Source organism: Micromys minutus (genome assembly GCF_963924665.1).
Source record: "Micromys minutus genome assembly, chromosome: 10".
Classification (NCBI taxonomy): domain Eukaryota; kingdom Metazoa; phylum Chordata; class Mammalia; order Rodentia; family Muridae; genus Micromys; species Micromys minutus.
The window spans coordinates 14360485-14375358 of record NC_137979.1 but is presented as its reverse complement, the minus strand read 5'-3'; the positions used below and the strand labels follow the sequence as shown (position 1 = coordinate 14375358).

Genomic DNA, 14874 nt, shown 5'->3' with positions numbered 1-14874 from the left:
TTGTGCATAAAGTACAGAGGGACAGACACATATAATGAAACATGCTCCCTGTCTTGTTTCATGCACCAGATGTGACACATCAGGCAGACAAGACATATGGAGTCTGGGAAGGAGAGAGGACAATATGTGGCTGCTCTCAGAGAGTGAGGGAGTCACTGCCAGGGTTCCTTACAGTTCTAGGAACCCAGGAGACGGAAGTCTAGGGTCTGCTCTTTCCTTTATTACACAAATGAGAGAAAAGAGAACTCAGAGTGTGACCTCTTTCCTTTGTCATAAAAGCAGTGGTGTGACTATGACTCCAGGAAGATGAGTCACCATTTCTAGCCTTCAGTCTCCAGTCTCTTACCCAGTGGCTGAATTCTATCAGTGGCTGGATTCTATCAGTGGTTTTGAAATGGTTAGTTACGGAACATATTACTCCAACTACCATTTCTGCAGAAGCTTTTTAAAGGTAGGGTTTGAAAACCATGCAATTCAGTCTTTTCTTTTGCTTCCATTTGCAGTGGCCAATACAATAGTCACAAATCAATTGAAATTATAATATAAACATTTTAATTCTCCAGTCCCATTAGCCCCATCTATGGCCACTGGATCAGACACTGCAGATAAAGACCACCAGTGTCATCATCATAAATTCTTCTTCCATAAGACCCAGGTTTGATTCCCAGCACCTACATTAACAACTGTCAACCATCTGTAACTCTAGTCCCAGGGGATCTGACACTTTCTTCTGGCTTCTGTGGGCACTGTCCATATATGGTGCACAAACATACATTAAGGAAAAACACCTATACACATAAAACTTTTAAAGAAAATATTGTCAAAAATATAATCTCCACTAGAAATTAAGATTGATTCAAAGTATCTTTACTTTCATTCTTCCCATGGGCTGTTCATCCTGGGCTTACTGCAACTGTCTAGTGAGCATTCATTTCTCTCTTTCTCTTACACACACACACACACACACACACACACACACGTTTTATGCAAATACTAGCATGTTTTGCATGCTTATCTAGAAGTAGGTCCTTTTACACACATAGATAAAATGCTACAATTATTTTTAAAATTGTGTGTGTGTGTGTGTGTGTGTTTGTGTATTTAGACATGTGTGCCATGGCATGAATGTGGAGGTCAGAGGAAAACTCTAGGGACTCAGCTCTCTCCTGCTACCTCAAGGTACCATAAGAGTAACTCAGGTTGTCTTGCCTCTATAAAATCATCCCTACCCAGTGGGAAATCCTCCCTGCCCACCATCTTATTTTTAAGACAGTGTCTTTCGCTTAAAGCTAGCTGGTGAGCTCCAGAGACTTTCCTGTCTCCATAACCCCCTTCAACACACCTACATCCTTGCTTTTCTTTATACACTGCCCAGCCTTGAATCTATTACAGTGGTGAGAAATGGACTAATGGACCTGAGGAGAGATGCCTGCTGACCTGGCCAGGGCACAGACTTTTAACTCATCTCCCCGGCAAGAGCAGCTGGGCCTAGGCTTTGCTTGCAATTCGGATTTCTTACTACAACAAAGCCAGATGAAATAATAGACCAGAATATGAACAAACAAACAAGTAAGTAAATTAATAATAATAATAATAATAATAATAATAATAATAATAGGAGAGAGGGAGAGAACATTTCTCATTAATACATTGGCTTCACAGATCTACACTAAAAACAAAACAAAATGAAAAACAACTGTTTGATTAGAAAAAACCTTGTTTGTTCCACTCAAATTTGATAAAAAAAAAAAAAAAGGCACAGTAGCTTTAAACTTCAAAATACCCCAGCTCATGTACCTTACCACATAGCTATTAGATGAGTAGAAACCAGGAAAAACAGAACCAGTAAGGATAATAGATAAAACTAAGGTAGCAAGAGTTATAGAAAGTTTATTAAGCCACAAAAGTATGAATAAACTAAGTTTTCTCATTAGAGAAAAATTTCAGGCTAATTGTCAACCTAAAATAACTACAGGAAAAACACCAAAGATTAGGATAGGGCGAAGTGCAATGACGTAACAAAGACGACATAAACGAGAATGTTCATTTGGAACTGTGAACGCCCAGGTCAGACATACTAACTGAAATTTAAGAAGCCCATGAGAAAAACATACACAATAGGAATCTTTAAATAGCACTGGAAGTATCTACAGTAAAAACTCTGTAAATTAAAGATTTTGAAAAAAAAAGTTCACAGAGTGAAAGACCATGCCACAGCTTACTTAGAACCAATAGACCAATGGGCCACACCAGGACAACCCCACTCCTCAGAGATGCTCAGGGGCCATGGGAGGGGGGTGGGCGGTTCCAACACGTGAGAACAGGTACGATATGTCAGGGACTCTGGATCTGTGATACTTCCCATAAGAAAACAATATTTAGTACCAAGCAAAATTTTAAATCTTCAGTTTTAGAGAACACAAAAACCGTCTAGAACCTTCAAATGAGGTTTCCCAATTAATTGCTGCCAGAAAAGAAAGAAACAAAACCCCAAAGAGGTCTTTAGGCTGGAGATGGCTCAATGGACACTGTCATCCAAATGTGAAGATCCAGTTTGAATTTTCAGAACTATTTAAGCTTGGCACAGCAGTTAACACTGCAGTCCCAGTACTCCACGGTAAAACGGGAGGAGACAGGGACTCCCAGGAAGTCTAGTGCACACAATCATGAACAAAAGTGAGATGCTGTTTAGGTAGGTCACAACAGTGACCAACAGGACTAGAATGGCTGCCACACGCAGAGCACAGCTTATCTGCAACATGCCCCTTTGTTCCCCAACATTAGGTCTCATGTATCCCAGGTATACATAGATGAATTCTTGATCCTCCCAAGTGCAGGGTTTATAGCCACGTACCACAATACCTGGCTCCTATCCACAGACATCTGCCACTGAAAGGAAACAAAGCAGGATGAGCAGAGAGGATAACAGGTGAAAATCCAGAGGAAAGCAGGCCTCCCCAGAGGACAGGCTTAACCTTCATCAATGTGCTGTGAGGGTTGGCAGCCAGGGAACCGTACAAGTGGTGCCGATGCCCTGGCATTTCTGGAGCCTGGTCACACAGGAGCCTCTGCCTTGCACAGGCTACACCGCAGATACCAGAAGGAAAGGTTCAACAGGAACTGGCGTTTGTGAGAACAGTGAGGGCACAGGATGAGAAGAACCCCCCTGAAACGGAAGCGCCTCGGTGCTCCCCCAGAGCCATCTTGTAAGAAATCTTTAAGGAGAGTTGTCCTGGGTCAGCTACGGTCCCTCATTCTGTCATGACAAAACTATGGCTGTCAACAGACCCCAGGTTTCATATCATATCTTGGGATAATTTCCATTCATCTCCAACTTTCCAGAGAAGGAGCTGATGGGTGCAGAGCGTCATTGCTGCTTCTCTGGGATTCACATATATAAGGGGATACGGCCTCCTCGTTTGCTGTACAAACTACTGAACAGAGCTTTTGTTTCACAGTTTTGTTCCCGCTGCAGTTCTGATATGGCAGCCTCACCTACATGCTATGCACATACCAGTGGGAAAGTGAAAGAGGGCTCCAAGGAAAAGCAGCGGAAAAACGGACACTGGGAGAAAGTGAGTTTTCTCCATTGAGAATATTTAAGTTTTACTTTTATTTTATCTATATTTATGTGCGCTAGGAGGTATGTGCATATGTGCTGGGGGTGTCCAGAAAGGCCAGAAGAAGGTGTTGGATCCCTAGAGACAGAGTTACAGGTAGTTATGAATGGCCTGAAGTGAATGCTGGAAACTAAATTTGGGTCCTGTGGAAGAGCAGCAGGGTCTCTTGTAGGCTGAGCTGTCTCTCCAGCCCCCTGGGAATCTATATTTATAATGAAGTCAAGAAAAGTCTCTCAAAGGACAATAAATAAATCAGAACATTTTACATTCTTTGAATTGTAGCCCTCAAGAGACTTGTCTCAAAAAAGAACACACATACAGAGTTCAAAATGGCCTGATGTTTCATAGGCTGCTTGTTTCCGAATTAGCATGATACACTGCCCTTCTGTGGGAACTCGGAGGCGGAAGAGCGGAAGTTGCTTACAACATGGGTGTTCTGTCCAGATTCAAAACCAGATGTCTCCAGACTGACTTTTTTCCCAAACGAGATGAAGGTCTTAGTTAACAAGTTCAAACCTGGCTCAAACCTGTTTATCTCTCAACGACTGCACAGGCATCTTCTGCTTCTTGAATTCTTAAGAATACAAAACAAGAAACAGAATGGATTTGGATAAAATTTCAAGCAAATCCTGGATATTTGAAGCCTTGTTCCTTGCTATCTGAAAGGCAAGAACCAAACAGGATTTGCATAACAGATCTTTCATGGCTTTATCTAAGTCAAGGGTCAGCACACTTCTGTAAAGGCCCAGATTGAAAACAACTCTGGTTTAGCAGGGATCTGTTGTGCTATGTGACCCTATAGCTGAAACAAAGCAGATATAGATGACATATGCCTTAGAGGATGGACCTGAGTTCTACCAGAACCTCCCTAAAAAACACACGGTGGGATAGAGTTGGCCCGTTCCTGAGGCGAGATTCCGCCCAGGGTTTGGCAGTGTCAGCCTGATGTTATGGTTTAAGACAGTAAGAACTTTGATGATAAAAAGTTCATGTTCACTGTCTTTCTAAAATTAAGGGCCATGAGAAAATGAGTAAACTGAATTACACATGGTATGTACAAATCAGAGGAAAGACATTTAAGTTTTTTATGAAAAATGCTTTATCAATGCTTTTATGTTCATACCTGAGTTCTATTTATTCATTTTTTTAGTTCTGTTGTTTTGAGACAGGATCTCACTGTGAGCTCTGGTTTGTAACTTACTATGTAGACCAGGCTGGCCTCAAACTCAGAGAGATCTGCTTGTCTCTGCTTTCCAAGCTAGGATTAAAGGCCCGCACCTCCATGTTCCGTTTATGTCTTTCTTTTAAAAGGTGCAGTTTAAAAGGAAACCATTAGCTTGCTAACTCCCTCATAGGTCTGAAGTGGGTGAGCAGAGGTGTGAATTCTAAAGTGAATTCTGAATGTTGTAGCTCCAGATAAACATGCTTCTCATAGGAATTGTTTTCCACTATAAGTTTTTTTTTTCTTTTCAAAAAAGACCAGGTTTAATTACTGACTGTAATACTTTTTTATGGCCTTTCCCTCAGACTTTCCATCCCTAAATTACATGTCATAGTACAACACAATACAAAAATATATTTACATTATGAATCACAATAAGAAAATGAATATTTGTGAAACCCACCTCCTAAAGAAAATTCAGATTGCCAATCCCTGGTCTGCTTTACTTTATTGCTTTATTTCAAGTATGTTTAAGCAGACATATATGCAGTAGGGCTTCATGAAACTAAGAGGTTCCTGAATAGCTAAAGAAACAATCAACAGGATAATGAGGAAGCCCACAGAATGGGAGAAAATCTATGCCAGCTATACAGCTGACAGACTTAATATCCAGAAAATACAAATTACTTAAAAACAACAACAAACAAGACCCATTACCCCCAAAATCAAACACCCAAATTTAAAAAGCACCATCCATTTGAGAAATGAGCCTGGCACCTGAGTCTGAAAAGAAAAAAATAATAACTAAGAAATAGCTCAAAAATTGTTTATCATCTCTAGCAAGTAGAAATACGCAAATCAAAAAGATTAATTTTACCCTGGTCAGAATGGGAAAGATCAATAGAATAATCAACATAAATACTGGAGGGGGTGTGGGGGAAAGGGAACCCCCATTCCCTGTTGGTAGAATTACAGCCTAGTATAGTCACTGTGGAAATTAGGATAGAGAATTCTCAAACATCTAAAAGCAAATCTACCATATAACCTTGATTACCATGCAGAGGTGTAAAGTAAGTCCCTGTTGCTGAAGACACATTATACCCATCAGAATGGTTCCCCAGGATCTCTGAGCTGGAACTGACCTGAATGCTCCCTCTCTAAGGACTAGCTTCCAGATACCAGAAGGCACAATGCAAGCTTCCAAAGGTAGTCTTAGTCACTGTTCTATTACTGTGACCATGACCAAGACACCATGACCAAGGCAGCTGTTATAAGAGGAATCACTTAACTGAGGGCTTGCTTACAATTTCAGAGGTTTAGTTCATCATCATGGCAGGGAGAATGGCAGCATGCAGGCAGGTGCTGAAGAAAGTCATTGAGAACTATATTCTAATTTGCAGGCAGAGAAAGCAAGATGCTGGTCCTGGCATGGGCTTCAGAAACCTTAAAGGTCATCTTCAGTGACGCACTTTCTCTACCAAGGCCATACCTCCTAATCCTTGTCAAATAATGGTATTCTCTGGTGAGAATCATTCAAATATATGAGCTTATAGAGGCCATTGTTATTCAAATCACCACAGCAATGCCTTACCCAGCTATGACACCATGAGCCAAAACAAGATCAGCATGCCATGAAACCCCCACGGTGCAATAGCAGCGCACATATCTTGGTGGTAATCAACAGCTCTTCTTAAGACCTGATTGGCAAAAGTGATACCGCACCTGGCACTGGAGACTTAACTATCCAAGGTTAGTGAAATCATAGTTATTGGAGGAGAATCTACAACCACTAATTCACCAAACCAGACTACCCCTTAACAACAATCTATAAACATTTGTCCTTACACCTACAGATATGGGTAGTCTTCACCTCTCATCAAAGAAACTTCTCTCTGTAACAGACAGACTATTACAGAAAACTGCAGCCAGTTAAAATACAGAGTTGTGGAGCCCAGTCTCAGTGGATGCATTTAGAAAACATTCGTACACCCAAGGAAGAGGCAGATATATTGTAAGAGCCAGAGGACCTTTGGCTGTGAAATTGTGTCACCAAGTAATATCAGCAAAAGTCTCACCAACATGACCGCCCAAATGTGAGCTGAACAAGGACACCAAAAAACACAGCAAACTGTATGGGGAAAATCCCACAAGGGCTCCTCAACCCTACAGTATAAACTACAGGCAACCGAGTAAAGGCAGGAGCAGGAGGGGTAACCCTCTACAGGGAAGAGCATACCTAAAAACATACAAGTAACATTTTATGAGCAGGTCATACTTAGGAATACACACACATATGCAAATGCACATATGCATGCAGTAACAGCTGATGATAAAAGAGCAAAAGAGGCCGGGGGAGAGTGGGGAGCACTAACTTACCTTCCATTCCTATGATTTATCTTTCTTTAAAAAATGGTTTATTTTTATTTTATATGTACTGGTATTTTGCCTGCATGTCTGTCTGTGTGAAAGGGTCAGATGTCCTGGACCTGGAGTTATAGACAGTTGTGAGCTGCCATGTGGGTGCTGGGAATTGAACCCAGATCCTCTGGAAGAGCAGCCAGTGCTTTTAACTACTGAGCAATCTCTCCATCTTCGCTGTGCATTTTTCTAATCCAGAAATTCAATATAAATGGAGTCATATAATGCCATTTGTATCTGACTCTTTTCCTCAAAACAGACATTATTTTGGGAGTAGGGTTTAGTTCAGTGAGAGAGCCCCGAGTTTCGTCCCCAGGGGTGCAGTCCATGCTCAGTATGGGCGAGGTCCTGGTCCAATTCTCAGCACAATACAAAACAACCTAGGGTGTACTATAATTTTTTTTATTTTGGTTGTTTATTGTTTGTTCGTCTTTTTTTCCATTTCAAGGGATTGAATCCATGACTTCATACTGGCTAAGCAAGATTTCTTCCTTAAACAACACACTTCCACTTCCATTAGGCAGTAAGCTCTTTGAAGAAATATTTAATGGAATTCTATAGTACAGAATCACGAGGAGCTTGGAGGACTGCTGCCTATTGTGATAGGATCAACCAACATTTATGACAACAGTCAAAACTCTACCCCAGCAACACAGTGCTGCTGCTGCTGGAGCAGAACAGTATGTTCAAGATACAATGCTCCCCCGTGATGCTCACGGTGTCCCACAATGCTCCAGGATGCTCCACCATTCTTACAATGCCTCAGCATGATCCACAATCCTTATTTAATGCTTACTGGCACCTATCATTGCAGCCACAAAACTCTTATTATGTCTTCAAGGAAAAGGTGAACTCCTCTGGCTACAGCCAATGGGTCCTCCATGCACTGTGTGCTTGCATGCTGCTGGAACACCATCCATTTCTCCCAGAACTGAAGGATGTTGGTGTGGAGGACCAAGTACTACCATAACTTCTACTGTGTTGTGGAAACTTCAGGTGTGTGGTTTTCTGGCTAAGCTTCTGTGGGTTCTTATTGTTGGTGTGTTCAGACCATTGGTATATGCACCGTGGCCCTTTGGAGTTGCAGCTTCTGTAAGTTTGGTGAGGCAGAACCAAGAAAGATGGCATATGAAAGATTCTTCAGAAATTATAATCCCATGAAAGATTTTGAAGGCACAAGGAAGGCTGGTATCTTTCAGAGTGCAAAGTGATTGCAGACTCTAAAGAATTCTTGGGACTGAGCTCCACAGAAGTTTACTTCTGAATTGTGTTCTGAACTATAAAATGTGGCTATGTTGGCTAAGGAATAGTTTCTCTCGATAAATAAATAATTAAGAACTATATAGACAACAGAAGAGGAAGGATAAGGAAGAGGGAAAAAGAATTAAACTATCTTAGATCTATTATTTTCTCGCTTTTGTAGTATAGGGTATGCAATCCCAGCTTTGAACATGCTGCATAAATGTTCTACATCTTAGCTCCCACTTTTTTCATTTGTGCCTTTAGCTTTTCCTGAAGCATAATTCTTAAGGGCTTTATACTATTCTCTAACAGACATATACCATAATATATGTAATTCTCCACTATAAGCAATTTGCTACAGTTCAGGACATGGCAGGGCCCTAGGAACACAGCCAAAGTGCACGTGAGGCAACTATGCTTTGTGCTGCAGAGACCTGGAGTGGATTCCACACAATCCAGGTCAAGGTCCCTTGGTGAAGGAAGGCAGAAGGAAAGGAAAACTGTTCTCAGCCTAGCTGGTTGCAACACTTGTAGCTATGAAACTCACAAATATAGAGAACCCCACAAAGGCACATCATGGGCACCAAGAAGTCCTTGGCATTCTGATGCTTAACACTACCTACTGGCTGTCAGGAAGGGGCCCTGAGCCAGAGAACTGGTGTTTGAAGGCTTCCCTTCCACACTGTCTATTTCAATCCAACACCTGCCTATATAGAAAGACAGCAAGGTAGTAGAAAGTTATTTGAAGTAAAAACACATATGGTCTTCAAAGAGATTATGAATCATCTGAACTTTCAACAATTGATTTTGTCTTCTTAATTCCGTGAGTATAAGTACACAGAACTCCAGAGACCAATGTGAACAAACTGGTCTAGCTAGAGAATAGTTTGTGAAAGGTAGACACGTATGTGATTTATAATTATTTCTAACCTTACAACATTTAGCAATGAGTGAAAAATATTCTTCAGCCACAACAAGTTGTGGGTTTCATCAAACATAAAGTATTTTGAAGACTTAATCCAAAACATTTACAAAACAAGTTTTTGTTAGCAGGAAATATTTGTCTCTCAACTGACTGGAAATATATTGCCCATCTCCTCCCTGCCATCTAATTATTACACCATACCACAAAGGGTCAATTTCTTCTGAAAACTATAATTGTCTTTGAACTCCTCTTGTCTGTCCCTGGATCCACTTCTGCAGTAGAGAAATGACAGCGCCCAGCCAGAGATGACCGTGCTGGGCTCAGCCACAGTGGAGGTTGATTGCTCTTTTTGGCTGTTTTCTTCCAGTTTCCACTACCATACTTTCTTGAAAGTAACCCCCACCCCTCACACAATCAGCATTCTCTTGCTTCTCTTGCCTTTCCATTTCCTCAGCAGCATGGCTGACAAGTGGAGGGTTGCTGTCATGGAAATGATTTCCATTTGTGGGAGAGTTCATCCCTCAAACTAGGGCTTACCAAGGGTAAACAGAAATGCTAAAAGAATAAAAGCAGGCTAGAAGCAAGTGTGTCCTCTGGGATCCTTTGTTATTTGTCTTGAATATGACTGTATTTTAAGTCTTGTGACATAAAAGGAGAAATAAAAAAATACCAAGATAAAGGTAATATTATTTTTGGATAAATTCTGATTTTAAACTACTGTATGGTTAACACAACAAAGAACATCTCAGTCCTGCTCCTCAGCTAACTGGGACTTAGCTAAGGCATGGTTTCTTGCTAGCTTCTTTGTTACTTGGTCCTGGCTACTTTCAAAAGCTTGAGACTGGGAAGGTCTTATATGGTGCTATAATGTTAGAAGTTTTAGCCAAAAGGGGGAAAGGAGCTGAGGATAAAAATTTAAAAGGGATATCCATTAGCATTAACTATGGGAAAATAAAGGCTCATTATGGGTTCCTGGCTGACCCAGAACTCGGAGGTCAGCCTACCTCTATCTCTACAGTGTTGAGATTAAAGTCAGGTGCTACCACACCTGGCCCTCAGACAAATGATTCCTGGGCAGGATACACAAAGCACTTAACCATTAGAGAAAAGATGCATCAATCTGGTTTAGTACAAATTAAGAACCCTGGGCTGGCAAGAGATTACTAAGCAGGTAAAAGCACTTGCTTTGATTCCTGAAGCCCAAATAAAAGTAGAGAGAATCAACTGTACAGAGTTGTCCTCTGACCTCCACAGGTGCACTATGGTGGCATGCCTGTGTCTACATACATGCATCCAAACCTACACAAATTGAAAAAAATAAACACAAATTTTTTTTTTATTAAGAGTTTTGTTTTTGAAGTGAAATTTCAAGCCCCACAAAAGAATTTGGGATACATGTATTTAACAAAGAACTTGTATATAAACTATAAAAAACTTTAAAACTTAAAATTTATGTTCTGTTTTATCTGTGACTGTTTTGGCTGCATGTCTGAATGTGCATCAGCAGGTGTCAGATGTCCTGAAAGCAATGGATGCTTTTAAACATTGAGCCAGCTCTCTAGCCCACAGAAAGGATTTTAAAAATAAAGAAAGAAGAAAAGAGGGAAATGATTTTTAAAATGGGGAGGAGTTTGGCAAGAGTGTGTGCTTTACATGTAAGAGGCCGTATACTCTATCCTCAGGACTGAAAATAAATACAAAGTAAATTAAGTAATATGAAAGGCCTGGTTAGATGCATCGCTACAGAGAGATTGTCCAAATGACCAGTTAACAAACACATGGTCACTCTCAGTAGCCAACAGGCTAACAAAAATCGAAACTATCACAAGTGACTACACATTTATCCAAACGACTATAAGCAAGGAAGGAGAACGGAATGCTGGTGAGAACACAGAGACAGATCCCCCAGGAACTCATGGTGGGGTGGACAACACAGTGACCTAGAAATCTGCCTGGCATCACCTATTATGGTTGATCATGGGTATGCAGTAAGGCCCAGGGATTCTACTCCTAAGTGCATGTCCAGCAGGCATAGGCAATGACATCATCACATAATGTATTACTAAGTAGTAAGGGAAACAAGTATACCAATAAAGAATGGATCTTATTCATCTAGTACAGTGTGAAAAGCCAGATGAAGACGTTAGATAGCTTTTTGTGCCTTTTATCTAAAAGCTGAGAAAAGGTACCACTACTCAAGCACTTTTACAGAAACTCACAAGAAGAAACGAAGCAGACAGGTATATTGGGGAGTGGCAAGGGGCTCTGCTGGAAACTACAACAGACTTGTGGGAACTGGACATGCTTTTCTGGATGGGATTTTCTACTGGATTTTTACTTCATAATGATTAATGAGACTCTAATTCATGTACTTTTATCTTTGTGTATGTTATTTCATAATAAAAGTTTCAACCTATATCAGGTTTCACTTCCTTGTCTGCTCTTCTCAAAAAGTAAACACCTCTGTAGACAAACAAAACTAAACTAAATGAAAACACTTAAAGCTAAAAAAAGAAAAAAAAAAGTTGGAAAACCTCTTTGGGAAGAAGCTTTAGCAATAGCTCTGTCCGGGGAGGAATGAGGCAACAAAGGTTTCCTTCCTACAGCACATGTGACTACTTACAGATGTAGTTTATGGGATGGATTGCAGACTGTCCTTCTGTCCCCATACCCTGCCTCTCCTCATCTGGGGGCCTTTGCACAGTACAATACACAAATATCATGCCCTCCCTGGAAGTCACAGCTGAAAGAACAGAGATGATGCTACATGCCAACTGGGTTACAAAGCACATGCACACACGGGACATGTCCTGTCAGACCACAGATGCCCGATTGGTGGCCCCCCTCCTTACCGCATAACCTTCTGTCTTCTTCTGACACCATTTCAGGAGCGCATTACGCTTAGAGCCGCCATACTCCCGGGCCAGGGCTGCCAGAGGGTCTCTTCTTTCAACACTGATGATAAAGAAGGACACACAGTTAAGGAGGATGCTGGTGGAGTGGTGGGTTTGTTTTTTTTTTTTTCTTTTGTTTTATTGTTTTTGCTTTTGTTTTGTTTTGTTTTCTTTTGAGACAATGTCTCATAGGCCCCAGGCTGGCCTTGAACTCCCTTTACAGGCAAGGATGACTCTGAACTTCTATCTTCCTATCACTATAACCCAAGTGCTGGGATTACAGGCATGCACTACCACATCTGGCAAGATGCTGGCTTTAAAAACCCACAAATATATAAGAAATAACTAGGTAAGAAAAAGTCGAAGTATAGGTTTATGTAAATAGTACTCAAAGAAACAGCCAAATTAGTCACATTAAAAATACACTATCTCTCAGGTTATAAAAGAAAACTAAGCTGTACTTCACAACTATAATTTTTTTTTAGTCTACCAAATGAAAAAGGTTTTGTTCCAGCACTACATGGCAGCTCACAGCTGCTTATGACTTTCAGAAAATTGGATATTCTCTTCTGACTTCTGAGGGCTCCTGGATATACAAACATACACATAAAATAAAAAATAAATCTTTAAAATGTATCCATCTAGGGTTTTGTTCAGTGAAATACATCATTTGCTCATAATATGCCTATACATGGCTACACTTTAACATGTAAAAGGTGAAGGAAAAGACACAGTAAAACCTCAGACTAGCTGTTACAGAAGTTGCTGAGAGTAGAGAGGATGGGAAAGTTAGTAAGATAAAATGAAATGACTCAGTCTTGGTCCAGCTTATGGACCATGAATTCTAGGCACAGGATGAGTGTAATCTATTTCATAATGAGGGAAGATAGACTCTTCAAAGGGCAAAAAACTATAATGGGGTAGGAATTATCCATCCACTTTTAAGGTAGATAGATATAATTGAGACATTGACCCAAGAATGCTCAAGGTAGCAAGGTAGCATTCTTACAATAGTAAAAAGATAACCAACTACCTGCCAACAAGCAGATAAATAGGTTCATGTCTAGTCACACTCACGAAATATTCCATAGTAAGAAAACCTACAGCAATCATGTAATGGTACAGACTCCCAACTTATCACAGGTCCAAAGCAACAGGACCAAGAGATTATAGGCTGCAACCTTCCAACCATGAGCCAAAACAGACCTCTTTGGATAGGTCAGTCATCTTAGTTATATGGTGGAAAGCTGATTAATAGAAGATTCCCCCTGCCTGTCCTTTCTTTTCCTTCCCAGTGTGGAGACAGACTTTGTGCAAAGTTCTCCCTGTATCTCACTAGGCCCAGGAAAAGATGAGCATCTATCTTCTGCCTTCATTTACCAGCCAGATCAACGGAAGAAGAAACCCTGGGTCAAACACTACAACAAGAGCATGTTTTCAAAAGATACTTTACTCCCCGCCCAAAACTCACCCAACTCTCCAACCCCGCCCTGGAAGAGGATGTTTAGATTTTAACTAGTCGGCCTTTTCTTTCAATCTCTTATGTTGTTCATGGTTCCCATGTTTCTGCACATTACCAACATTTTGTATATTTTTCTTGTTAATCTACTCCCAGCTTACTTTACAAGCTAAAATAATAAAGCCTTTAGAGGAAAACAACAAAAAAAATTTATGTGTGTGCACAGAGAGAATGTAGGCATGAAGATGCATGTGTACGTAGCAGGTATGTGGAGGGTAGAGGTTGGTGTCAACCATCTTCCCTAACTGCTCTCCATCTTATCTTTTGAGACAAGGTTTTCTTCTGAACTTGGTGCTCATTGATTGGCTAGACTGGCTGGCCAGAGCTCTGGGGATCCAACACTGTCATGCTGTTATCACACACACACACACACACACACACACACACACACACACACACACACACACACACACCACACTAGGGTTATAGACAAGGCAAGGAGTGGGGATCCAAACTCAGGTCCTCATGCTCATACAGAAGATAGCTTACCAGCCAAGACATCTCTCCAGACCCTTAATAAAATAGGTTTTTCAATGATTTTAGCCAAGGAATGGGTGATTCTAGGTCTCAGAAATATAAACTAATGTAGAAGTGTTAAGTAAAGTACTTGAAATATGCACTAATCTGATGGCTGCCTTTCCATCTAAATGGACAATCCATAAAATTAAGCCATAGTGGCCACACCTGGAATTATGTCATTCTTTATTACTGAACAATTAAAGGAAATAGTTTCTGGATAAAGGGGAGGCTAAAGAATTTACCATTTAAAATACTTAAATACATGGCTAGGAGATGGCTCAGTAGGTCAGAGCACCTGCTGTGAATGCAAAGGACTTGAATTCAAAACTCCAACACCAACATAAAAGGCAGACTGGTTGATCCTGCCTCTGATCAGTGTGGGGAATGGAGGCAGATGGCTCCTAGGGCTCACTAGCCACTCAGCCAGCCTAGCCAAAACAGCAAGTTGCAAGGTCAGTAAGAAATTCTATCTCAAAAAGTAAGGTAGAGAGCAAAAGAAAAACAGCATATATCACCCGAATAATGTAATAATTAATAATGAAAAGTAATAAGATATTTAATAATAGAGGTTGAAA

General features: G+C 40.7%; 1 protein-coding gene across 6 annotated transcripts in view; it reads right to left on the bottom strand.

Moving 5' to 3' along the window:
- SPECC1 (sperm antigen with calponin homology and coiled-coil domains 1) overlaps positions 1 to 14874 on the bottom strand; it is a gene marked incomplete at both ends in the record, with an annotated part of 178738 nt that overhangs the window by 31978 nt on the left and 131886 nt on the right. For all 6 annotated transcript variants that reach the window (XM_080924202.1, XM_080924204.1, XM_080924205.1 and 3 more), the window contains one exon: positions 12220 to 12322. In XM_080924202.1, the coding sequence (XP_080780328.1) occupies positions 12220 to 12322 (103 nt within the window). The remainder of the gene's footprint in view (positions 1 to 12219; positions 12323 to 14874) is intronic.